Here is a 26,295-nt window from a genome sequence, read left to right as displayed (position 1 = left end):
GCAGGTGGCCGCGAGCGGCACACCAGCCTCCTGCCCCTCTGTGGGGACGGGCACGCCGTGAGCCTGCGCCCTGACCGCAGAGCCCCAGCGCTGAGGTCTGGACACCTGGCCCGAGTGCACCAGGAGCCCAGGGCCCATGCCAGCCTCTCTGGTCACTCGTGGTCAGCAGGCGGGCCGGGGCCACTGTGAGCGCTGCGGGGGAGGAAGTCTAACCAGCCTGGACCGGACCTGCCCCCCGGGATGAGCCAGGCGTCAGGAGAGAAGGGGGGAAACCTGGAAACTCAGGGGAAACGCCAGGCTGAAGGGCCCGTCTCTCCTGCCGCGAGGATTACGGGAGACCCCGCAGTGTCCTCGTTTGTCCTTGGGGCCGTGTGGATGCTCAGGCCTGCTTTAGGGACCACGCATCCTGACGCCGGGGCCGGAGGCCAGAGGCCACTCCAGCCCACTTGCTGTGGTGGAGGACGCAGCTGTTGGGGGGCCCTTACTGAGGGATGATGACCTTGGCCTGTGGTCTGGCTGAAACATAGGTGGGACCCTGGGGTGGGGGCTGAGCTGTGGGCGCCAGCACTCTGGGCGGAGGGCCCGCAGCCGGGCAGGGCTGGGAGGGCACCCAGAGGAAGCAGGTCCCGAGGGGCAGGTGGGGCGGCGGGCCTGGAACGGGAGAACTTGCTCCACCCTGACCCCGCTCTGCTGGCCCATCTGCCCCCGAGGACCTCAGCAAGAGCATCTGCAAAAGGGGGCGAGCCGGGGGGGGCTGCAGGCCATCACCCCTCCCGGGCCCCGGCGCCTCCCCAGGGCCAGCTCGCCCACCTTCTTCTTGACCTCGGCCTGGGCCCGGGCCCGGGCCCGCTGTACACGTTCCTCCTGCAGTTGCTTCTGCAGCATTAGCTTCTCTTCCCGGAGTCTCGGGGGCAGGAAGAGAGGGGTTCATGACCAGAGGCCCAGGAAGGCCACCGAGTCACCAGCTCCCTCCCACACGGCCCTCAGGCCACAGCCCTCCATCTTCTGAGAAAACTGTCGACTCCTCTCCACCTCCCTGCCAGGGGGCAGGGCCTGGCTTCTGACCCTTGCTCCGTGCAGGTCGTGGCACTGGGCTCATGCCCCCGGGAGACCCGACTTCCTAGCTCGTCATCCCTGGTCACCGATCCACTCCCCCATCGCCGCCCTTGAAGGCCCAGGCCCCAGCAAGCTCTAGGGTCCCGTGTCGTCCTCTGTACTTGTGGCCGTCAAACCTCTGTCCAGTGCCCGCTCCAGCAGGGCCCACGGACACACAAGAAGAGCCCTTGTGCATGTGGCAGAGACACGGCTGCTTGCAGGTGACCGTGTCTCGGGGCTCTGCTAGGACCGAATGAACCAGGTGGCCAGGGACTGGCCTGCACCCCACTGCGCCCGTGGGGAGCTCCACGGGCCTCCCTTTGGAGCCGGGCGTCCCCTGCTGACCTAGGCTCCCTTCAGCTGCTCCCGAGCGGGCGCCTTCCCCCTCCACCGCCCCCCACCCCTGGCTCTGGCAGTGCAGCTCCTCTCCCCCTCCAGTCCAGCCAGCACAGTGCCTGCCACCGTCCCTTGTCTCCGGAGGCGAGGCCGGCTGGCCGCACCCTCACTTTGGCTCCAGGCTCCCTGACGCCACCACACGCCCCACTCCCAAACAGGGACTTTCTCCGTCGGGCTGAGTGTGCCGTCCCGTCTGGACCCCCAGACGCCCCCAGACGCCCGCAGATGCCGGCTCCCCTCCCTCAGCATGCAGCACCAGGTCCTGCCGCTGGTTCGGGAGCTCCGCGGGCAGGGCCGCATCCGACCTCTGTCCTCAGTGCCAGCCCAGAGCCGGGGCAGGGGTGTGAGGGTCCCTCGCCCCCGGGCCCTCCCGCTGAGAGACAGCTGCACGACCAGCGGCACCTCACCTCAAATGGCGCTCCTTCTCCTTGGCTTTCTCGGCCTGCTCGACCCTCACCTGGGGCACCCGCTCCAGGTTCTCGAGCAGCTCGTTCAGCTGGTGCTCGATGGTGGCCAGCATCTTCACGGTGCCCAGGCTGGACTCCTGCTGGCTGCTGACACAGTGCTGGTACACGTCCAGCACCTTGCGGTTCAGGCTCTCCAGCAGCTTGTCCTGCGAGGTGGGAGGCCTCCCTCCAGTGTGGCCACGCGGGCCTGGGCCGGCCCCTTGCCCCAGCCTGCCAGACCTCTCACTGCGGCTTCTTTGACCTCCCAGGGCCCTGCCCAGCAGGCAGTGGGGCTCGGGAAGTGGGGGGGGGGCACAACTGGACGCCTGGACTTCTCTTGGCCAGAGTGCCTGACCCCTTGGCCCTCTTGTGGTCAGCCAGATCCTGGGTCCCGGCACCTACTGGGGCTCACGTCTGGGCCTCGGGGTGCCCACTGAGGCCCAGCCCCTATTCCAGGAGCCCGCCTTGTCCTGGCCCCGCGCTGACCTCAGCTCCCCCCAGGACCACGTTCTGTGACCTGCTTTCTGTGTAGCCCTGGGCAGGTGGACTCCCCTCTCTCAGCCTGTCCTGGCATCAGAAAACTCAACGACCGCTGTCCCACGGGGTGGTTACAAGAGGAGCAGCAGGCACAGGGCACAGCCAGCGCCCACTAGTCTGCAGGAGGCACGGACGCCTGGCCTGCTCTCGGGGCATCCCAGGTACCTGGCCCGGTGCCTGGCGCACAGTAGGCATTCAACGGGAATTTGAATGAACTGGGAAGTCAGGTGCACACCCTGGGCCCCGGGCATGCTGTCAGGAGGGGTGTGCCCGGTCCCAGGACACATCCCTGGCCTCTGTGCCCTCAGAACTCTCCCCCCCGCCAAGCCTGGCTGGGGACGTGCCTGCCCTGCTCCTGGCAGGGTCACTTCCAGACACACTGTGTGTGTTTAAGAAGCTGATGTAGTCATTGAAGGAAGCAAGGGATAGAGGAGGTGTGTCGGGGAGCTGCCTGTTCACAGGGCGTGAATACATGGCTGGTTCTGCTTTGAGGCCAACGGCCTTGTCCAGTGGTGCCCCTGGGTCAGGCCCAGAGCCTGGACGCTGGCAAGGGGCCACGGCAGCCCCAGAGCACCGCGTCCCCGGGGCTTCGCTCTCCCACCATCCGAGCTCTGAGCACTGGGCCCCGTCCCAGCAGGTGCCCATGAACGCCCCCACCCTCCCACCCTGGCCTGTGGCCACATGCCCTCTGCCCACCACCGCCATGGGCAGCCATCTGTCCATCCAGAGGCCCTACCTCCTGATCACCCTTGTACTCGCCGAAATGGAATATGCGAGCTTTGAGCTCCAGCTCCGCGGCTATCTCCTCCTCCCTGGCGACGGACATCATCAGCGTGCTGATCCACTGCTTCAGTTGGCTGACCTCCCGCTCCCTGGATGGGGGACCAGCACCTCTCTGAGCCTGCTGGCCTCTGCCGCATGCTGAGGGCTGGGTGAGGCCCAGGGTCAGAGGCGCTGGTGAGATGCGGGAGGAAAATGTAAGATCTTTAACAATCCACACTAAAAAAAACAAAGAAAACAAAAACCAGCCTCACCGAGGTAGGTAATTCACCATAAAATTCTTCCCAAGTGCACAGTTCAGTTGTTTTTAGTAGAGTTGCAAAGGCGTACAACCGTCACCATAATCTAATTTTAGAACATTTTCACCACCTGGGGAGAAACCCAGGCGGTCACTCCCACTCTTCCGTCCCCCCTACTTTGCCTCCTGGATGTCTCAGTAACGTGGAGCCACACGACATTTGTCCCTCTGTGTCTGGCTCTTTCGTTCAGAACAATGTTTTCAGGTCTGTCCGTGTTGTAGCGCGTACCAGAGCTTCAATCCTTCCTGTGACCGCTGTGGTCCATCTATGACTCTGCAGTAGTGCGCTGTGTGCAGAGCCCACACTTTGCTGATGGCTTCTTCACCACTGGACACCTGGGTACTGCCCACCTTTAGGCTCTTGGGAATAATGCTGCTACGGACATTGACAGGACAGGGCTTGGTGAGGACACGTTTTCAATTCTCTTAGGAATAGGACAGCAACGATCAACTCTTACATGAAATAATATACTGAGAAGTTTTTTAAATCTTTCACAATCATGGCAGACACTGACCATTGTATGTTGGGGTTTCTGGAGCAGGAATCCTGGCTCTTAGGGTGGTCGTGGGGCCGTCCCGTACGGGCGGCCGCATGCAAGTCCTGGCCAGGGTAAGCAGGACATCGGCCCCTCAGCCAGCAGTGCCGGGAGGCCTAGAGGTGTCCCTTACCCCTACGGTGATTTTGTGGCTCTGCACATGGTTGATGGAACCTACTGACATTTTCTCCTTTACAGGCCAAGTGCCACGGGCTGCTGCTCCTTTGCCCACTGGGGGCCACCGGTCCGTCACACGCACCGCCACAGGGTTACGGGCCTCAGCCTCCCGGTGCCCCCCCGGGCTGCAGCCCCATGGCTGTGGGGCTGAGGCCAGAAGCCTGAGCATGAGGGATCCTGACCTGGTCTGGCCAGCTCTCCTGGGCTCTCAGAGGCAGATGGTCTGACAGGCCACACGCAGCTCCCACATACCCTCCCCCCGGGCCCTTGTGGGGTGCACGCAGGTTGCCCGGGACAACAACAGAGGCCGGACACCCCTCCAACCCTGAGTGCCCACCAAAAGGGCGGGTGCGTTCGGGGTCAGTGAGGCATCTCCTAAGGGTACGTGATTGCACTCGGTTCTAGCCTGTTTTGTAAAGCTTCCTCTACGTCCAGCGCCTGGACCCATGAGTGACCCTAGAGCCGGCACCTCTGCTACGTGGACCAGGTTGGGGGCCGGGGGGTAATTTTGATGTCCTATTTCTTCTCCAGGTAACTGGGATAAAAAGGTGCCTTTTCCCCACTAGTTCTCTTTAAATGTCAAGTTGTTAGGTCACAGGCTTTTCTCTCCCACCAGATCCCACTGGTAGAGGAGCAAAGGCTCAGGAAATGCAGGGCACGAGGGACACACTGCTCAGTGTCGGTCCTTTCAGACCAGCGTGCACATCACCGGCACATCTGTCAGGAACGCAGGGTCCAGGCTCCACCTAGGACCTGCCCAGCTAGAGACTTCACTTACCAAGATCCCCGGGAACCCTCCTACAGTGTGGGAGGGAATGCAAGCTTCTGCAGCCACTGTGGAGAGCAGTGTGGAGGCTCCTCAGAAAGCTAAAAATAGAGCTCCCATAGGATCCAGCAGTCCCACTCCTGGGCATATATCCAGACAACAGTCTAATCCAAAGAGACACACGCATCCCCATTTTCAGAGCAGCACTGTTCACAACAGCCAAGACATGGAAACAACCTAAGTGTCCATGGACAGACGAATGGATAAAGAAGATGTGTTGCATATATACAATAGAATACTACTCGGCCATAAAAAAGAATGTAATAGGACTTCCCTGGCGGTCCAGTGGTTAAGACTCCGTGCTTCCAATGCAGGGGGCACGGGTTCAACCCCTGGTTGGGGAACTAAGATCCCACATGCCACAGGGTGCAGCCAGAAAGTAAAAAAAAAAAAAAAAAAAAAAAAAGAATAAAAGAATGCCATTTGCAGCAACATGGATGCAACTAGAGATTGTCCAACAAAGTACAGTAAGTCAGAAAGAGAAAGACAAATATATGACATCATTTATATGTGCAATCTAAAATATGACACAAATGATCGTATCTATGAAACAGAAACAGACGACAGACAGAGATAAAAGACTTGTGGTTGTCAAGGGGGAGGAGGTTGAGGGAGGGATGGAGTGGGAGTGTGGGGTTAGCGGATCTAAGCTATTATATACAGAATGGATAAACAACAAGGTCCTGCTGTAGAGCACAGGGCACTATGTTCAGTATCCTGTGATAAGCCATAATGGAAAGAAATATTTAAAAAAAAAATATATATATATATATATGTTTGTGTGCCAGAATCACTTTGCTGTGAAGCAGAAATTAACACAACATTGTAAATCAACTATACTTCAATTTTAAAAAATACTAAAATTTAAAAAAAAAGCAAGATCCCTCGGGGAATCCAACGCACAGCACCTGAGGAGCATTTTGCCACCGGAAAAGTGATCACACAGGGAGGGAACCTATGGGTTGAAAGGGACTTAAAGATACAACTGATTGCAGAGTATCGATCTTATTTGGATTCTAATTCAAATTAATGATTGAAAAACTCCGTTTATGGATTTTGAATATTCAATATTAAGGATTTCTTTTTTTAATGCTATGATGGTATTGTGGTTAATTTGAAGAGGCCTCATCTTTTTAGAAGTACCTATTGAAACAGTTAAAGATTAAATGATACAATGCCTGGAATTTGCTTCAAAATAATACGGGAGGGACTTCCCTGGTGGCACAGTGGTTAAGAATCTGTCTGCCGATGCAGGGGACATGGGTTTGAGCCCTGGTCTGGGAAGATCCCACATGCCGTGGAGCAACTAAGCCCATGCACCACAACTACTACACCTGCGCTCCAGAGCCCGCGAGCCACAACTACTGAGCCCGCGTGCCACAACTACTGAACCCACACGCCTAGAGCCCATGCTCCGCAACGAGAAGCCACCGCAATGAGAAGCCCATGCACCCCAATGAGAAGCCCATGCACCACAATAAAGAGTAACCCCTGCTCACTGCAACTAGAGAAAGCCTGCACGCAGCAACGAAGACCTAATACAGCCAAAAATAAATATATAAATAAATAAATTTATAAAAATAATATGGGACATAGGGAAGTGGGTGGGTTCTAGGTGAAGGGAGATTGGCTACAAGTTGATCACTGGTGAAGCTGGTGATGGGATCCTGGAGACTCATTATACCATCCTCTCTACTTCTGAAGATTTTTTTTTTTTGATGTGGACCACTTTTAAAGTCTTTATTGAATTTGTTAAAATATCGCTTCTGTTTTACGTTTTGGTGTTTTGGCCCCGAGGCGTGTGGGATCTTAATTCCCTGACCGGGGATCGAACCCACACCCCCTGCACTAGAAGGCGAAGTCTCAACCACTGGACCTCCAGGGAAGTCCCACCTCTCTACTTTTGTATATGTTTATGTGTTTGAAATTTTCTTAGAGCCACTGGGCTGAACTGGAGAAGTTATAATAGGTTTTTTAGACAGTAACAAGAAAGAGAATCCCTTCATAAATACCTGGGGACATATACTCAGAAAGTTTGCTGAACTGGTATTAAAGAGACAGAGAGAGAGAGGGAAAAGCGAGCAGAACCAAATGTGAATAAAGGTCATTCAAAGACCAAGCAAAAGAGAAGGAGTTACCATTTTCCTGCAGAAATAGCAGCAAAAAGAACAAAAATAACATCTTTTGAAGTCGGGGAAGATGGTAGAGTAGGAAGCCCCAGGAGTCTGCCTCCCCATCCAGACCACTGTTGCACTGGCAGAACTGTGATGGAGCTCTTCTGTAACTCTGGAGTCTGTTGAGGCTTGCAGTTTCTAAGGGAAGACTCTGATGTAAAACTGTGTTCATTTCTGTCCATTTCAGCACTGAGCACAGTAACAGCTACCTATCCCCCACCTCCATCCCTGTGGCAGCATCCACAAGGGAAAGTCTCAGAAAAGACCTGAGACCTTAAGTTTACACCTCAGGCTGACTCTCAGCACAAAGATAGCGTACAACAATCAAAGCAACCAAAACCAACAAACAATGGCAACAATAAACAGAAAACCCTGGGGAAGAGACAGAATGTGATTTCCAGAGTTAACACATTATTAAACTCAAATATTCAGGGTTTACCAAAACTTCACAAGGCACACATAGAAATGAGAAAGTATGGCCCATTGACAGGAAAAACAAACAAACTGTTCCTTAAAAAAACATGATGGCAGGTACACTACCAAGACTTTTAAAAAACTGTGTTAAAAGATGCTCAAAGAGGGGCTTCCCAGGTGGCGCTGTGGTTGAGCGTCCGCCTGCCGATGCAGGGGACACGGGTTCGTGCCCCGGTCCGGGAAGATCCCACATGCCGCGGAGCGGCTAGTCCCATGAGCCATGGCCACTGAGCCTGCACTTCCAGAGCCTGTGCTCCACAACAGGAGAGGCCACAACAGTGAGAGGCCCGCGTACCGCAAAAAAAAAAAAAAAAAAAGATGCTCAAAGAACTAAAAGAAGATGTGGAGAAGGTCGAGAAAATGATGTGTGAACAAAATGGGAATACGCACAAAGAAGTAGAAAACTTAACAAGAAATCAGAAAAGAAAACCTGGAGCTAAAAAACACAATCATTGAAATAAATAATTCACTAGAGGGATTGAAAGGCAAACTTGAGCAGGGAGAAAAAACAATCAGTGATCTTGAAAAGAGGACGATGGAAACGATGGAGGCTGAGGAACAGAAAAGAAAAGACTGAAGAAAAGCAAACAAAGCCTAAGGAACCTGTAGGACAACATCAAGAGGACCAATATACGCATTGTGGGCGTCACAGACAGAGAAGAGAGAGAAAGCGGCGGAGAATGTATCTGAAGAAATAATGGCTGAAAAGTTTGCAAACTGGATGAATATACACATCCAGGAAACTCAAGGAACTCCAAGTATGAGGAAGTCAAAGAGACCTACACTGAGACACATTATAACAAACGATCACAGGGTAATCGAAAGCCAAAGAATCTTGAAAGCAGCAAGAGAGAAGCGAATCCCCACATCCAAAGGACCTTCAATAAGATTTTCAGCCCATTTCTCATTAGACACTGTGCAGGCCAGAAGACAGAGGCCAATATATTCAAAGTGTTCAAAGGAAAGAAACAAAAGAGTCAACCATGAATCCTACATCTGGCAAAAGGGTCCTTTAAAAGTGGAGAAATCAAGACATTCCCAGATGAACAAAAGCTGAGGGACTTGGTGACCACTAGAGCTGTCCTGCAAGAAAGGCCCAGAGGAGTCCTGCCAGGTGAAATGAAAGGTTACTGATAGAAACTTGAAGCCACGTGGACAAATAAAAATCTCAATAAAGGTAAATACATCAGCAAGTACAAAAGCCAGTATTACGGTAACAGAGGCTTGCTAAAAAAAAAAAAAAAAAAAAAGAAGAAGAAGAGATCCTTCTCACCCCTCAAACTTGAGAGCCGTGCTCACCTAGACCCGGCATTAGGATTCTGGAGGAAACGAATGACACACGCTTGGCTCTGGTTCCTTTACAGGACCTGGGTTTTGTTTGTCTTCCTCGTCTGCTCCAGCATCGTAGCTTTTTCTTCTCGGTCTTATCCCTGTGGAGGTGTCCAGCGTGAGCTCCTGTCCCTGCACCTGGGCCTTGGGTTCAGTCCAGGGCGGTTTTCACCTGCCGGCGCACTGGCTTTTGCCTCTCCTGCCTTCCGTCTGTTGGCACCTGGAATTCCTCCCACTCGTCACCTGCAGGCGTAGCCCTGGGCCCTGCCCTTTCTCCTGCAGTGCCACCTTGTTCTTCTCCTTGGAGCTCTGGTAGCTGTCCCAGCCTACTGCCCACTTTGCCCGCCTGACTGCCGGCCGTGTTCAGTCCTTATCACGCCCTTAACCCCGGTGGGCTTTCCTGTGCCCCGATGGTTCTTTCCCCGGCGGGGCTGAAGCCTCTCCAGAGAGGAGTTAAGACGTTCTCCTAATTCTCACAGCGTCTACGTTTACTAGGACTTCTCAAACTCATCCCCTTCGTGAATGTTTTCTCTCCTGTTTCCGATGACAGATTTTGTTGGCTTCTCTGTAGAGCTGGGAGTCAGTGCAAGTCCAGTCCCGGGACCTAAGGTGAGTTGTGTCGCTTTAATCGAGTGTCGGGATGGAGCCTGGGCTGGAGGCTGACACGCGGGCTGGTGTCCACCGGGCCGTGGAGGCTCGTTTCCATGACTGAGCGGCAGTCGTGGGCTGCAGGTGCCTCGCGTGGCTGCCAAGACTCAGCCTACACGGCGTGTGGCCTCAGCCGAGGCCGGCACGGGCCAGCACTTCCTGCTGGGTGTGGCTGGCCTTGGCCCGGTGGCCCCAGCTACTGCAGGGCTGACCCTCACCTCCAGCGATGGTGTCTGGGGTTCTGCTGGATTCCTTCCTGCACATTCTCTGACTTCCTGGTTGGGCTGGTCCTTCTTGGAGGCAGGTTTGCGCGGTTTCCAGGAAGGGACCGAGGCTTTCTCTTTCCTGCTCCTGTGGTCACTACGGCACAGCTGGGAGGGGCTCGGGTTCCCTCTGGCTTGAGCACCTCCGCTTGGCTCCTCTCTGGTCCCATCACCTCTGCCCTGTCTGGAGACACAGAACTGACCCTGGCGCTCAGGCTCTGTCCTTACCTCAGCCTGTCCTGTGTCTCTTGTGTGTCTCAGGCCCATCTTCCTGGTCTGGGCTCTCCTTGACCCTGAATGGAGGGCCCAGGGAGTGAGCGTCTCAAGCAACTCACAGCAGGGAAAGGGCTGGGACCTGAGGGAGGGAGCCAGGGAGCCAGCGTGCGATTCAAGGAGGTGTTCGCCCTCAGGGTCACATGCGACTCCTCACATGCGGTGCCCCTGACAGAGAATATATGATGCCCTGTCGGCTCGTCCTGCAACCTTACGCGCCCAGTCAACGTACAGGGGCGACTGGCCAAGTCAGCCTTAAAAAGTCCTGAATTCACCAAACAATATTTTGTGGTTGCAGTTTAATTTACGTATCAGAAATGTACCATTTTGTGTATACGGCGGGGCTAGACAAACGTACACGCTGTGTAAGGACCAGCATAATCGAGGCACAGGGCCTTTTCACACCCCCAAACTTCCTCGTGCCCCTCGGTCTCCTCCCTCCCCTTCCCCCACCAAAGGCACCTGATGGGCTGAAGTCTCCATTCACTTTGGCTTCTCAAAGATGCTCACACCCTGAACGCAGGCTGAACTCATCGACTTGCTCTCACCAGTGCAACGCGGGCAGCACGTCCCTTCTGTGACCAGGTTACAGAGGATCCTGACTTCCGTCTCGCTAGGAGACTCTCTCCGCTGGCTTTCCGGCTTGCACACAAGCTGCCCTATCCAGGAGCCCACGTGGCAGGGACTGAGGGTGGCCTCTGGCCTAGAACCAGCCAGGACCCAAATCCTGACAACAGCCGCGTGCACGAGCTCGGAGCTCAGAGCCTTGGGACGATTGCAGCCCAGCCTCCACCTGGACAGCAGTCCCCGTGAGGCCCCGGAGCAGAGAAGCCAGCCCAGCCGTGCACAGGTCCCTGACCCAGAGAAAGCCTGACATGATACACGCGTGTTAGACTGAGCCACCGGGTTTTGGGGTAATTTGCGACGCAGCAATGGATCACACACACAGTTGGTTCTAGCCTCCCGATTAATAAGACAGTCGGTGTTCTCTGGTGCCTGGCTTCTCTCCCTCAGCCGCATCACTGGCTGGCGTGATAGTCTGCTCCTTCTTACTGCTCAGTAGATTTGTACGGCGCGTAACGGCCCCCTTTACATGTCCGCGCCCTAACCCCACGAACCTGTGAATACGTTACATTACCCGGCAAGGGGGAACCAGGGCTGCAGATGGAATTAGGGCTGTTAGCCAGCTAACCCTGAGATGGAGAGATGGTCCTGGATTATCTGGTTGGACGCATTGTAATCACAAGGGTCCTTGTAAACGGAAGACAGGGGCAGGAAAGAGAGTCAAGCAATGTGAGGGGAGGAGGCCTCCGCTGGCACTGCTGGCTTCCAAATGCAAGGGCAAGGTGGCCTCTGGAAGCTGGAAAAGGGCTCTGCCTCAGGGCCTCTGCCGACACCCTGATTTTAACCCAGCAAGACCCGTGTCGCGATTCTGGCCTCCAGAACTGTAAGAGGATAGCTCTGGTTGCTCTAAGCCCCTCGGTTTGCACTAATTTGTCACAGCAGCGGTGGACACCCAATGAGAGTGCTGTGGGCAGGCCGCACTGTCCATTCGCTCGCCTGCTGGTGACATGGCGTGAGCCCAGCCCTGGCGGCTCTGCCTGGCTCCACTGTGGCACTCCTGAGAGTTTCAGGACACTGTCTCTAACACAGCCACTCTTGCTTCCACTGTGGGAATACACTGCTCATTTGCTGTTGTATATATTTTTTGAATACAGACTTCATATTTTAGAGCAGTTTTAGGTTCACAGCAAAACCGAGTGCAAGGTACAGAGATTTCCCGAATTTCCCCTGCCCCCCACCTCCCCCACTATTGACATTCCGCGCCAGGGTGGTCCGCTTACCACAACTGATGAATGCACATGGGCCCATCATTATCACCCAGAATCCACAGTTAACACTGGGGTTCACTCTTGGTGGTGTACATTCTATGGATGTGGGCTTTACCCATCATTGTGGTGTCACATACAGTATCGTCACTGCCCTAAAAATCCTGGGTTCTCCCTATTCATCCCTCCGCCCCCCAACTCCTGGCAACCACTGATCTTTTTTTTGTGTGTGTGGTACGCGGGCCTCCCACTGCTGTGGCCTCTCCCATTGCGGAGCACAGGCTCCAGACGCGCAGGCTCAGCGGCCATGGCTCACGGGCCCAGCCGCTCCGTGGCATGTGGGATCTTCCTAGACCGGGTCACGAACCCGTGTCCCCTGCATCGGCAGGCGGACTCTCAACCACTGCACCACCAGGGAAGCCCGACCACTGATCTTTTCACTGTCTCCCTAGTTTTGCCTTTTCCAGACTGTCATACAGTTGGAATCACACGGTTTTGTAGCCTCTTCAGATTGGCTTCTCTCACTTCGTCATATGCAGTTGAGTTTCTTCCATGTCTTTTCACGGCTCAACAGTTCATTTCTTTTTAACACCAAGTAACATTCCACTGTCTGGTTGTATCTCCTGAAGGCCATCTTGGTTGCTGTCAGGTTTTGAATAAATTATGACTACAGCTGCTATAAGCATCTATGTGCAGGTTTTGACGTAGACCTAGGATCTTAACGCCTTGGGTGAACACCAAGGCGTATGACTGCTGAATCCTAAGGTAAGAGTACGTTTGGTTTCGTTAGAAACTGCCCAACTGTCCTCCAAAGTGGCTGCACCTCCATCGATGATGAGCGTTCCTGTTGCTCCACCACCTCACCAGCACCTGCTGCTGTCAGTGCTCTGAGTTTGGTCATTCTGATGGGTGTGTAATGGTAGTTCGGGGTTTTTTTGTTTTTTTGTTTGTTTGTTTTTGGCCACGCCTCACAGCTTGTGGGATCCTAGTTCGCTGAGCAGGGATAGAACTCCAGCCCTCGGCAGTGAAAGCTCGGAGTCTTAACCGCTGGACCGCCATGGAATTCCCTCTCGTTGTTGTCTTAATCTGCATTTCCCTGAGGACCTATGACGCCGAGCACCTTTTCATGTGCTTTTTTGCCATCTGACTATTTTTTTGATGAGGTGACAGTTCAGATCTTTGGCCCATTTTTTTAATCAGGTTGTTTATTCCTTATTGTGAAACTTTAACAATATTAAAATTTTAACAATTTTTAAACAATATTAAATTTTTAACAATGTATATTTTGGACAACAGCCCTTTATCATACATTTTGTACATATCTTCTCCCAGTCTCTGGCTTACCTTCTCATTCTCTTGACATTGCTTTTCATAAAGCTGAATTTTATATTTTTAATGAAGTCCACCTTATCAATTCTTTCGTTCACAGACCGTCTTCTTTGGCGTTGTGTCTGAAAAGTCATCACCGTACCCAAGGTCACCTAGGTTTTCTCCTATATTTTCTTCTAGTTTTATAGTTTTGCATTTTAGGTGTGCGTCTGTGATCCATTTTTGAGTTAGTTTTTGTGAAGGGTGTAAAGTCTGTGTCTAGATTCCTATTTTTTTTTTGCATGTGGACGTCCAGCTGTTCCAGCAGCATTTGTTGAAAAGACTGTTTGTTCCATCGTACGACCTTTGCCCCTCTGGGAAAAATCAGTTGATCACATTTATGTGGGTTTATTTCTGGGTTCTCTATTCTGTTCCATTGATCTGTCTTTTCTCTTGCCAATTAAGTCTTGGAGTCAGGTAGTGTCATTCCTCTAACTTCGATCTTCTCCTTCAATACTGAGTCGGCTCTTCTAGGTCGTTTGCCTCCACATAAATTTTAGAATCAGTTTTTCAATATCCATAAAAACAACTTGCTGAGATCTCGGTGGAGAGTGCACTGAATCTGTAAAGCAAGCTGGGAAGCACCGATACTTTGACATATTTGAGTCTTCCTACCCATAAACATGGCTTGCTTTATCAGAATTTTGTGGCTTTCCTCATATAGATCTTGTACATATTTTGTTAGCTATATAAGCATTTCCTTTGGGGGGACGCTAATACATCTTCAGTTTCAAATTCCACTTGTTCATTGCGAATGTATAGGAAGGTGATTGACTTTTGTATATTAACCTTGTATCCTGTAACCTTGCTATAATAGTTTACTAGTTCCAGGAGGTTTTCTTTGTTGATTCTTTCATTTCTTCTACACAGATGACCATGTGTTCCGTGAACAAAGAAAGTTTTATTTCTTCCTTCCCAGCCTGTATACCTCTTCCTTCCTTTTCTTGCCTTGTTGCATTAGCTAGGACTTCTAGTACGATGTTGAAAAGGAGTGGTGACACAGGACATCCTTGCCTTGTTCCTAATCTTAGCAAGAAAGCTTTAAGCATGACGTTAGCTGTAGGGCTTTTGCAGACATCTTATATCAAGTTTAGGAAATTCTCCTCTATTCCTAGTTTATTGAGGGTTTTTATGATGAATGAGTATTAGATTTTCTCAAATGCTTTTTCTGCATCCATTGATATGATCATGTGCTTTTTTCTTATTTAGCTTATTGATGTGGTGGATTACATTGATTGATTTTCAAATGTTAAACTAGCCTTGCATACCTGGGAAAAATCTCACTTCATCGTGGTGTATAATTCTTTTTATACGTTGTTGAATTCAATTTGCTAACATTTTGTTGAGGATTTTTACATCTCTCTGTTCACGAGAGATACTGTACTTTTCTTGCAATGTCTTTGTCTGGTTTTGTTACTAGGTAGGTTAACGCTGAATGCTGGTCTTAGAGAAGGAGTTAGGAAGTATTCCCTCTGTTTCTATCATCTGGAAGAGACTGTAGAAAACTGTTATCTCTTCCTTAAATGTTTGGTAGAATTCACCAGTAAATCCATCTGGCCCCGGTAACTTGTGTTTTGGAAGGTTTTTTTGTTTTTTTAAATTTTTATTTATTTATTTTTGGTTGTGTTGGGTCTTTGTTGCTGCACATTGGCTTTCTCTAGTTGCAGCGAGTGGGGGCCACTCTTTGTTGCAGTGCACAGGCTTCTCATCGCGGTGGCTTCCCTTGTTGTGGAGCATGGGCTCTAGACGTGTGGGCCTCAGCAGTTGTGGCACACAGGCTCAGTAGTTGTGGCGTGCGGGCTCAGTAGCTGTGGCTCGCGGGCTCTACAGCACAGGCTCAACAGTTGTGGCACACAGGCTCAGTTGCTCTGCGGCATGTGGGATCTTCCCAGACCAGGGCTCAAACCTGTGTCCCCTGCACCGGCAGGCAGACTCTCAAACCCTGCGCCACCAGGGAAGCCCATGGAAGGTTATTAATTATTAATACAATTTCCTTAAAAGACAGGCCTACTCAGATTGTTTATTTGTTGTATTTTTAAAGTTTTTTTTTAAAGATTTTTTTGATGTGGGCCATTTTTAAAGTCTTTACTGAATTTGTTACAATATTGCTTCTGCTTTAAGTTTCTGGTTTTTTGGCTGTGAGGCATGTGGGATCTTAGCTCCCTGACTAGGGATCGAAGCCACACTCCCTGCATTGGAAGGCGAGGTCTTAACCACTGGACCACCAAGGAAGTCCCGAAGTTTTCTTTTTCTTTTTTCTTTCTTCCTTATTTTATTTTAGAAACGATGGTTGAGTTCATGTAATTTAAATGCATATGGGCTGTGACTCCTCTGGAAATAAACTGTTGGTGATCTTGGGGGTGGCTCAGCTGGCTGAAGACCAGCTACCAGACAGCCCCTCCAGGATTCTGCCGTGAGGCCTATGGGTGCATGTGTATGTCCTCCAGCAGGTTCTTGGAGTCTGGGAGGCCGCCTGCCTCTCCCCAGCTCATCTCGCTTTGTATCTCTGCCACTTCCCAGGTTCCAGGAAACAGTCCTTCCTGAGAGCCTACGTTTCTGTATGATTCTGGAGCCCCTCAGGAGGAAATTCTCCAGGGTAGATGCAGCCCAGCAAGACTGAGCCCTGAAGAACATGGTTCCCCCGGGACTTCACAGCCTCGGGCCGGCTCCCGCCTCAGGGCTTTTACACGTGCCTTCCCTTTGCGCGCAGCCCTCTTCCCCCGAGATCCCCATGTGGCTTCCCGCTGCTCAGGAAGTGCCTGGCTTAAAGGCCGCCTTCCCCTGGAAGCCTCCCCTCCCCTCTCCCATCTGCTGCGACCCTCCACTTCGGCCTTCCTACGTCACTCTTTCTTTTCCTCCTAGCATGTGTTCCTACCTACAAGTCAAATCTGCGAGCCTCTAAGTCGGCTCCCACGGGCTGTCAGCTCACGAGGCAGGGCCTTACCTTATCCCTGGAGAGCCTAGACCCCAGCCTGACCCAGAACAGGCGCTCAGCCACTGTCTGGGAATAAACGGATGATTCCTGGCTCCCAGCAGGCCTCACGTGGTGCCCCGGCCTGACCCTGCCCAGACCAGCTCTGGGGGGCCTAGTGTCAGCAATAAGGCCCTGCGCGAGAGGGCCTTGGAGATCTCCCCCTCTGCGTACAGGCTGCTCCAGGGTGGGGAGGGGCCTGACCCGCTCCCAACCCCAGCCCCCCGCCCAAGAAGACACACCCTCTTCCCAGAGCCAGGCCTTAAGTCTGCAAATGGAGCTTTCCAGAAAACTGAAGCCATGCACAGGGCGGGGAGTGCACAGCCCAGCTCCCAGTTGCTGTGGGAGGTCCCAGGAGGAAAGCCAGTGACAGAGCCCCCTCGCTGCCCGGGTGCCCGGCGGCGTGAGACCTACATGCGGATCTGGGTGTTTTTCAGGGTGAAGCTCAGCTCTTCCAAGGCCTCCTCCATCTCCTGGGTGTTCTGGACCAGTAAGAGGTTCTGCTCTTCCAGGTTCACGAAGACATCCAGGAGCTGCTGGGGCTCCGTGAAGTACAGCTGCAGCTCCTGCAACCAGAGCCACGTGGAGCTGCTGGACGGCGCGGGCCCGGCTCCTGCGGCCCCCGCCCAGAGCGGGCACTGACCTCCCCGTCGCTGTCTGGGTCCTCCTGCACGGGGAGGGTGGAACAGGCCCTGCGGAGACACGGGGTCGGGGAGGCCTGAGGGCGTGACGCCCGCCCCTCGCCCCCTCCTCTGTCCCTCAAGTTGCCGAGAAGGTGGCGCTGGGCTCCTCTCGGCCCCCAGCTGTCACACGGCAGCCAGGGGGAGAGGGTCAGCACCCAACTAGCTCCTCTCATTCCGGCCAGACTACAGCTCGCGCCCTCGGGGCCTGTGAGCCCCCATCCCGAGGCGGCTCTGCCCCTCCCCACCGGCTCCTTCCCGCACTCCGGGTGCTCAGCAGCTGTGCACCTGCGGCTCCCCATTCACCGTGCGCCTTTTCTGCCCACCTCCTCTGTCAGATTCGGCCGTGCCACGTGTCCTTGCTGGTCCCACGCACAGCTGTCGTGACACGCATGCCACGGGGCAGGGACCATGCTGGGCGGGCCCAGAGGCCACAGGAAAGGCTTCTTGGGCCGCAACACTGCAGGGGGCCCTGGACCGACCTCAAACCCGCTTTCGTCACCCCTCCTGGCCTGCTCCAGCCTGCACCCTATGCAGACACGCAGGTTCTGCTGGCCCCGGAGCTGGCGAGGGGGGCTTGCAGCCGGGGAGAGCTGGGCCGAGGCCTGAGAGACTCCAGGCCCCGACCATCGTGAAGTACGGAGATGACAGCGCAGGGCCCACGCCGACAGCTAACACACTCCCAGGCCTGTGCCCCACCCCGTCTGCACATTGATGCCCATTCGGCAAATGAGAAACACGCTCCTCAGAGAGCCAGTCACCTGCCGAGGTCACCGCTAGGACACTCTTGGCCCAGAAGGTGCCCTTCTAAGAATCCTCCTTCCAGGAGGACAGAGCCTGGGGCTGGGCTGGACTTTAGCCCCCACTTGCCCTCTCGGCCGAGTGCCTCGTGCAGCCCACAACCTGCCCACACGTGCTCAGTGGCCCTGGTCACATGGCTAGTAGAGGGCGGGGCCCAGACCTCTGTTCTCAGGGTCTGTCCCGACAGAAGCCTGCTGCTGGGAGCTCCAGGGCTGAGGGCAACGTAGGGCGAGGAAGCACACACACGTAACCTCTTCAGCTGGAAACAGCACCCCCGACAGGGGTTCCTGGGACCAGAGTCAACCTGCTGCGTGGCTTGTGCAGTTGGTGATATGTCCACAACACTACAGTATCAGAGAAGGAAGTAGCAGGAGACCCAAGTGCAATCATGGCCGTGCTTTGCTGAAACTTCCTGGACTCTGCAGCCCTGGCCCCGAGGGCAGGTGCTGGAAGCGGAGCCAGGGCTCCAGCTTCGCCTGGCTGCTCAAGGCCCCAGTCCCCTCTCCGCTGCGTGGGCAGCACTGCAGGAGGGGCCGGGGTTTGGGGTGGCTGGGCTGGAGGAGCGAGGGGACACGGAGGAGGGAGTGGGGCAGGAGGTCTGTCCCATTGTCACCTGTCACAGCTGGAGAACAGCGGGCATGGAGGGGGGGTGGAGAGGCACTGCAGGAAGGGACCCAGGAGAGCCCGGGGGGCTTGGGGGTCCTAGAGGTGGGTGTCGGAGGGACCACGGGGCAAGTCACCGGGTCTGGATCTGTTTGATTTGCTTGTCCCTTACCATGTTTTTTTAAAGACTTAAAAGTAACTGTCACAGTTAAAATTTGGGACTTCCATATGAAAATCCAGACTTCCTGATTCTCTTGAAAGGCTCGGAGGCTCTGCCAGCCGCCAGCCGGCACTCCTGCCACAGAGGGCGTGGGCAGGTGCGTCCTGTCCCAGGCGCCCACCTAGCTGCTTCATCTGTGTACCTTTGACTGTCCCACCAGCGCCCAACTGGGCCACCCCAACTCAAGTTCACCAAATCAGACAAAAAGAAAGCTTTGCTTGGGAAACATCTCGCTTTTCAGGCTTAAGTCTGACTCCAGACCGTCCAGGCTAGAAACAGCCCCTCCTGACCCTCTCACCCCGGCTGGGGTGCCTCTGGCCGGAGCCACTGGGGGCCGCTCCGCAGCAGGCCAGTCACCTCCATCACCCGCCCCCCACCAAGCCCACTCACCTGGGGCCCAGCCTGCCAGGCCCACTGGGCCGGGGGCCCCCCTGGTGGCTGACAGTGCTGGGCCGGACCTGCCTCAGCTGCGGCACCTGCAGGAGCTTGGTGGCCTTCTCTGGGCCCTGCTCCTCTGGAGGAAGCAGAGGAGGGCTGTCCATCTGCCCCAGCCCGGAGCAGGGCCCTTCCAACCTGGGGCAGCCACATACCTCTGAGATCTGTCTGGCCCTTGATCTCTGGTCCTACAGGAAGCACAGGAGGACTCTCAGATGGCTCAGGGGCACAGAGTTCCCCAGGACCCTCCCCGAGGTCCCCCTCAGCGGCAGGAGGAAGGTTTGCTTTGACAGTCGGCTATTCTCCCAGGAGTGTGTGGGCTGAGCCCGGGGAGGGGGGGGGCTCTGCGAGCAGGGGAAGGGGCCTGGAGCCAGCTGGACACAGGCTCTAGGAGCACCCGGCACGCCCTCTCTCTCCTGCTACCTTTGTGCCCGAGTGTAGAGAACAGCACGTTCTCCTCGGAGGTCTCGACCGCCTCCCTGGTGCTTGTGAGAGATGAGCGCTTTCTCTCCTGTCCCTCCAGCCACTCCTTGGGCGACAGCTTGTACAGGAAATCCTTGTAGATCTTGTAACGCTGCAGAGTGTCTTCAAATTTGGCGATTTCACTAGACCCGGGAGGGGACGGGCAAAGTCAGGCTCCGTCCCTGGGCCCCTAGGAGGGGAGGCCGGGCCCAGAGCTCCCAGGCCTCCCGAAGGACAGGCGCCGGAACTCCGTGTGCGGGGAAGGAGGCCGCCCTGCCGGGACCAGCGCGGCTCACACCCCCAGTTGCAGCCGCTCTCAGGGTGGAGCGAGCCCTGCCCGGTGGTGTGGCCTCAGGAAGGCCCCCGACTCTCTCCTGGCCTCGGTCACCTCATCTGAAAAGCCCCACAGGGCTTGGGGTCCCTAGAGAGCCGAGGCTCAGAGGTGTGTGTTGTGTGGGGCTCCTCCGGCTCCCGGAGGTGTGCTGGCCCGGAGGGCGCAGGGCCAGCTTGGCGCCTGACCTCACCTCTTGACGATCGTGATCTGGTTGGTCAGATCGCGGATCTCCAGGATCGTCTCCATCTTCGCTCTGGTCTCCTTCTCAGCCCTGGGGGTGGGGCGGGGAGGGAGCCAATCACAGGGTGTGCAGGAGGGGCGTGTACTCTGCCTTCAGTCAGGGCGGGAGGCGGGGGAGCTGCCAAGGAGGGGCCTGGCTGGCTGGGCGGCGGGTGTGCCAGGCTGGGGTCGGGCTGGGTGGGCGGTGGGTGTGCACAGGCTGGGGTCCGGGCAGCTCACGCTCTCAGGGCCTGCAGGGAGCTGCGGTCGTTTTCCCTGAGGAACTCTTCAAATCGAGCAGCGTCCTTCTCCAGAAACTTCTCCGCCCGCTCCAGCTTGGCCTCCTCCTTGGCCGCCAGCCTCTCCAGCCGCTGGATCTCGTTCCGCTTCATATCCAGGGCGTACTGAGGGCACCGAAGCGGGAGTCACGCTCCGCACAGGGACAGCCCGCTGGGCCCGCGGGGCAGCCAGCCTACCTGGAGGAGGAACGTTTGCCGCTTCTGGGTGATGTAGCTGTGTATGTCGTCAGGTTCCATCTTCCTTTCTGCAACAAGAGGCACGAGGCATCTGGGGCGGGCAGGAAGTGGGAGAGAGACCCAAGCCTGCAGCCTTGGGTGGGCACAGCCAGGCAGTGCGGAGCCGGCCTGCCGGCCTGGTGCTACACCTGGCTGTGAGGCCCAGATTACTACAGGCATTGCGAGAGAGCCAGCTCTGGCTCCAGCAAACGGAAAGCAGGCTCTGCTGACATAGTACAGCCTCCATGGCTAGAGACTGGCCAGGTGGGAAGTCCTTCCGTATGTCTGACTCGAGTCTCTCTTGCTGTAGCACCCTTCTCACCTGGAATGAAGCTCTGGACACGCCCACCCTGGAAGTTTTACCGGGCTGGACTTAATAATAAAAGGTCTATGGGCCAGGACAGCGAGAGAATGGGGCCGGTGAGAGAAAGGTGGGGCAGCGTGATCTCTCCTTGGGGTTCCCTAAGCACACAATGTGGGCAGCAGCTAAGTCTACCCTGGCAGGGTTTCAGCCAGGCGGAAGTTACGTGTACCTTCCGGAGTACAAGTAGGGAGGCATCGCAGCTGGGCTCAAGGCCCATGCGGGCCTCCTTCCCTGCCTTTCTGGAGAGGAAGGCCTCCAGCTGTGGATGGAACCGCGGGGCTCTCGGCCTTTTCCCTCAACTCCTCTCCTTTCCCGAAGAAGCCGGTGTGTACACAAGTTCCGTTTTCAGTCTTGAGGTCTGGCCTGGCCTCCCCGGGCTCCTCACGGGAGGTCAGACCTGCTGGGTCCAGCTTTCCCCACCCAGGTGCCACTTGCCGCTCCCACGCCTCAGAAACGGACAGTGAGGCAGAGACAAAACACACGCAGCGCTGCTTCCCTGGTGCAGAGCTCCACACACAGAACGTCCAAGCAAGCTCAGGGCCTCCTACCCAGAACAACAAGCCTCGGGCGTCAGGGGTAGAGGCTGGCGGTCTCTCCACGCTCAAATTCCCATTCAGGGCCCCTGTAGCCCATGGGGTCCAGGGCTCTCTGATCTCAACTGCTTCTTTCTAGTTTACTGGTTTATATTTCACTGGCAGAGTATTAGTGCATTTTTAGTACTTCAGATTTCCTACAGGGTCATAAAAATAATAACAGGTCACACACACACATAGCTTCCTCTCACTACCTGCAGTGTCTGAAGACGTTGAACCCGACCACCCATGAGTCTGGTGCTGTTACCAGCCAGGAGCGGAAGCTGCGGTACAAAGCCGACTTGTCCGGGACAGAGAAGCCATTCAACGCTGAAGCTCAGATGCTCGCCGCCAAGGGAAGCGCCTACGTTTTATACATTGTCCCGCCTGCGTTCACTGCAGGTCAGCATTCAGAGTGCGTGCAATGCTGGGATTCAAAGGCTTTTAGAGCAGCAATCCATGTGGAATTCATCCTTGTACCCCGGGAGGCAGAGGTCAGGCACAGAGAAGACCCCGGCCACACACGCACACTGCACCACAGCCCCGCATCTCCCGAGCCCTTTAAACGCACTGCTCAGACCGCAAGGGCGAAGACGGGATTCTGGGGCGTCAGGGCTGCGGGCGGGGGGAGGGGCACACCTCGGGTCATGGAGAGCTTCCAGGCCGTTTGCTCGTGGAAGATGCGTAGCTGCTCTGCACGCGCCCCCTGCTCCGCCACCTCGTCCTCCAGCTGCAGCTCGCGCCGCAGGCTGGCGTGCTTGGCCGCCACGTTGGACGAGTAGGTCATCTTCTCGTGCACCCGCAGCTTCTTCTTCTGCTTCCGATCCTGGGGTGGGCCGTGTAGGGCAACGGGGTCGGGCGGGGTCGGGCGGGGCCAGCCACCCACCCCTCTCCCGCCCACCAGTCCTCTCCTCGGCTCCCTGTCCGGGGCAGCGGGGGCGGCGGGGGCTTCGGAAGCGCGCACGGCGCGGAGGCGCGCACTTGGCCGGTGGGGCGGCGCGCACGTGCGGAGTGACTTGCGGAGAAGACCCTGGGGCTGTGAGCCTGCGGGAACTGCTCTGGGTACCTGAGCACAGCTACCCAGCGGTTGACAGGGAGGCGGGGCGCCAGATGAACCACAGGATGCCAGCTCAGATACGCATTCCAGATCAGTGGTGCAGGGACACACTCACTAGACATGATCCTCGTTTGTCTGAAGTTCACACTTAAACTGAGTGTCTTGTATTGTGATTTGCTAAATCTTGACAAACCGACGTTGAGGGAAACTAGATCCTCGGAGTTTCCAAAAGAAACTGGAAATCCCAAGTTTGATCTGCAAGCTCCCTACTCACTGTGGGCAGCCCGTGGCCACATGCGGGGCTCTGCACCTCCCTACCTATTCTCCACCCTGCCTGGCCTCTGGCCAGCCACCCCCAGGACTGCATCCGGCCCCAGCCCTTCACTGGGGAGGGTCTCGGGATAGGGTGGGGCGAGGGACTCTTCTTCTGAGGCCTCGTGCCCAGCCCCTCCTGCTGTCCAAGTCCTGGGCATCTTGCTGCCCGATCAGATAAGCCCTCACGTGGGTCTTCATTTGGCTTCCTGCTGGCCCTGCCGCGTGCAACACCTATTCCACCTCTAGTCTGTGGCGGGACCCTACTTTGCACGTCCGTGTACAATGAAGGTGGGAAAATGTCACACGCTAGAATTCCAGTGGCAGAAGGTCTGCAATTTAAAGACACGGGGCAGCTGCTTGGGGTCAGTGTGAGGAGGTCGGGGCTGTGCTGGGCGGAGGAGTGTGAGGTGGCGACAGGGGCTTTGGAAGGAAGGCAGAGGCTCCCTGAGGCTGCGTCAGGCTGGGAGAAGAACGTCCAGGCTGTGCTGGCACCGGTGGAGAAAGGGGAAGTCCTGCGTGCGCGTGTTGCCATGAGTGCCGCTCAGAGTGGCCCTGTGCCTCTGTCGCTCCGCCTTCCAGGCAGGAGGTGGGGAACACCGACGGCACCGCCTGGATCCTAGGCACAGGGGTGGGGCTGGAGGACCTGCGTGTCCCTGTGTGTCCTTGGTCCCGCTCGGGGTCACAGAGGGAGCCACTGCTCTAAGGAATCTCACATGCTGAGCCCTGAGTCGGGGTGGACACAGTCAGCCCATGAGGGAGCCCGGGACGCAGGCCTTGCCTGTGCGTGTGAGAGTGTGTCCCAGAAACACGGCCTGGGGCGTGTGCGTGTGTGTGTGTGTGTGTGTGTGTGTCTGGCCTCCCAGAATCCCAGTGAGGGGGACTGTGCAAGGTTAGAGCATGCGGGAGGGTTCCTAGGGCCTTGAAGGTCAGGGAGAGTCTCAGGAGGGGACAGCGCCTCATGCAGGGGACAGCAGAAGTTAAGGCATGTTGGCTGAGGCTGTAGCCACAGAAACTCCCCCACCCTGACAACAGCCCAGGAACAGTGGTGATGAAGCTGGTAAGACAGTGCGACAAGAGACCTGGGGCCAGGCAGTTGCGAGTGGTTTTCATCGCAAGTGGTGAGCCATTGACTATTCCAGAGTGAGAGAGTGACCTGAGCAAAGGGCAGTGTGGCTGCTGCCGTGTGAGGGAGGAAAGAGCTGCGGGCAGGCTACTCCTCGACAGATACTCACTGATAGAGACTTATTCCGCTCCTGGTGTCTGAGCAAGAAGAAATCCAGGTCCCCAGACACATGGAAAGGATTAGCTGACTGGTCAGGAACAATCGCAGACCCTGGGGAGGGAGATGCCTCGCTGGAGAAACAAGCCAGCTCTTCCAGCCGGTGATCTGGGCCTCTGGGGTCCCGGCACCCTCCCAGCCCAGCAAGGGAGTTCCACGAAAGCACAAGCGAGCAGCGAATGTTCTCTTAGATCCAGCTGTGCCTGAAGTCCACCCCTGGACCTTCCAGCTCTGGTTTAACCTGTTTGGACTCGGGCTTCTGTCCCTGCCATCTGAAAGAGACCTTGTGAACACAGACCTTCCTGTGTCTCAGACCTGTGCTATGTTCCTGGCCCTCTGTCCTCTCTCGCTTAAAGTCTCGGGAACCCCCAGTCCATAGGGGAGAGAAGCTCCACCTGCCCTTTGTAAGTGACGGAAGCAGCTGACCCTGGAGCTGAGGCACCTGCCTGCAGGGGGCAGGGGGAGCCCTGCGCTTTGTCCTTGCAGGGGTCTCCCTGAGCCTCCCAGGGGAAGGCTGAGACTGGGAGCTGGTGAGGGCAGAGTGCCTGAAGTCTGGGAGGGCAGGGCAGGAATCTGGGACGTGAGGGCTGCCAAGGATTCCAATCCTGCTGCCTCCCTCCAGTAGTAAGGGGGAGATTCCCACAGCACAGCTCACCGGGGGAGATTCCCGCAGCACAGCTCCCCGTGTCAGAGAGGTTGGGACCCGGTAGTAAGGGGGAGATTCCCGCAGCACAGCTCCCGGTGTCAGAGAAGATGGAACCCAGGGCACCAAACTAAGGGCGTAAAACTATGTTGCTTCCTCCCCCACTACCCTTGATTTAGAAGAAACAGGGTTCATTGTTAAAAAAAAGGAAATCTCGGGCTTCCCTGGTGGCGCAGTGGTTGGGAGTCCGCCTGCCGATGCAGGGGACACAGGTTCGTGCCCCGGTCCGGGAAGATCCCACATGCCGTGGAGCGGCTGGGCCCGTGAGCCATGGCCACTGAGCCTGCGCTTCCGGAGCCTGTGCTCCGCCACGGGAGAGGCCACAACAGTGAGAGGCCCGCGTACCGCAAAAAAAAAAAAAAAAAAAAAAAAAAAATTCGAAAGTAAAAGAAAATATCATATATAAAAAAGAACTCCTCCATTTTAAACAACTGCTGATAACATTTCTGGGGGTATTTTTTTCCTAATACTTTTCAATACACATTTTTGATAATTCTATATCTTCCTTAAAAAAAAAACCGAAACACTTTAAAGTTACTAACCCTTTGTGGACAGCATAAGGAAATATTAAGGGCTACCGTAACTCACTTCTTCACGCGGCACACTCACGTGGCAAAGGCGGGCCCCACGGCACCGCCCTGGACATCCTGAGTCCTCCACTGCGCCATCGCTGACTGGCCCTCGGAGTGACTTTCCGAAGGGAGGCTAGAGGGCTGTGAGCAGTTTCCAGGCTTCAGAGACTTAGGTCGACCTGCCTTCCTGGAGGTCGGTCCCATTTTACGCCCTCACCCCCAGAAAGAGGATGCCGTTAAAGGGACATGAAGTTATGCCCTGAGAGTCTCCAAGCACCTCCACACAAGACGTGTGTCAGTTCGCACAGCGCAACGAGCTTGCAGTGGAGAAGCCTGGCAGCCTCCACACCAGCCCGGGTGAGAGGAGTCTGCATCCTGACCCCGGACGTGCCCAGGACGTGCATCCCTCATGAGGAGGGGTCAGAGAAGCCTAAATACGGGCACGCTACAAAATCTTTTTTCAGCTTTTCTGTAAGAATTAGCTCCTATCAGAAAAGAGTTTTAAAAACTGAGTTGTGCTCAGGCTGAGAAGAATAGAGAAAAATTATCTGCTCCTGGCCCCAGCCCACGGGAGGGAGTCAGCAGGGGCTGTGTCAGTTCCACCCTGCTTTCTGGCAGCGCAGCCCGCCTCTGTGGAAGAGGTTAACTGCAGTAGTTAGCAAGGACTAATGTTCGTAACGACCCAATGAGGTGGGAAACACTGCGACCCCTGTGAGGAAACAGAGGCACCGAGAGGTTAGAAGC

At 55.6% G+C, this 26,295-nt stretch overlaps 1 protein-coding gene across 1 annotated transcript; it reads right to left on the bottom strand.

Moving 5' to 3' along the window:
• Positions 1–281: 281 nt before the first annotated feature.
• On the bottom strand, positions 282–25,647 carry CFAP100 (cilia and flagella associated protein 100). The gene is given in 14 exon segments (XM_060023802.1): positions 282–752; positions 754–904; positions 1,899–2,104; positions 3,211–3,346; positions 16,835–17,112; positions 19,115–19,347; positions 19,583–19,764; positions 20,146–20,226; positions 20,415–20,578; positions 20,651–20,718; positions 22,265–22,451; positions 24,230–24,330; positions 24,719–24,828; positions 25,589–25,647. Coding segments are annotated over 14 exon segments (2,427 nt in total).
• Positions 25,648–26,295: the final 648 nt, after the last annotated feature.

This window comes from Delphinus delphis, chromosome 10 (genome assembly GCF_949987515.2).
Source record: "Delphinus delphis chromosome 10, mDelDel1.2, whole genome shotgun sequence".
NCBI classification, from domain to species: Eukaryota; Metazoa; Chordata; class Mammalia; order Artiodactyla; family Delphinidae; genus Delphinus; species Delphinus delphis.
The sequence above is the reverse complement of the archived record's forward strand: the minus strand, read 5'-3'. Positions and strand labels throughout refer to the sequence as shown.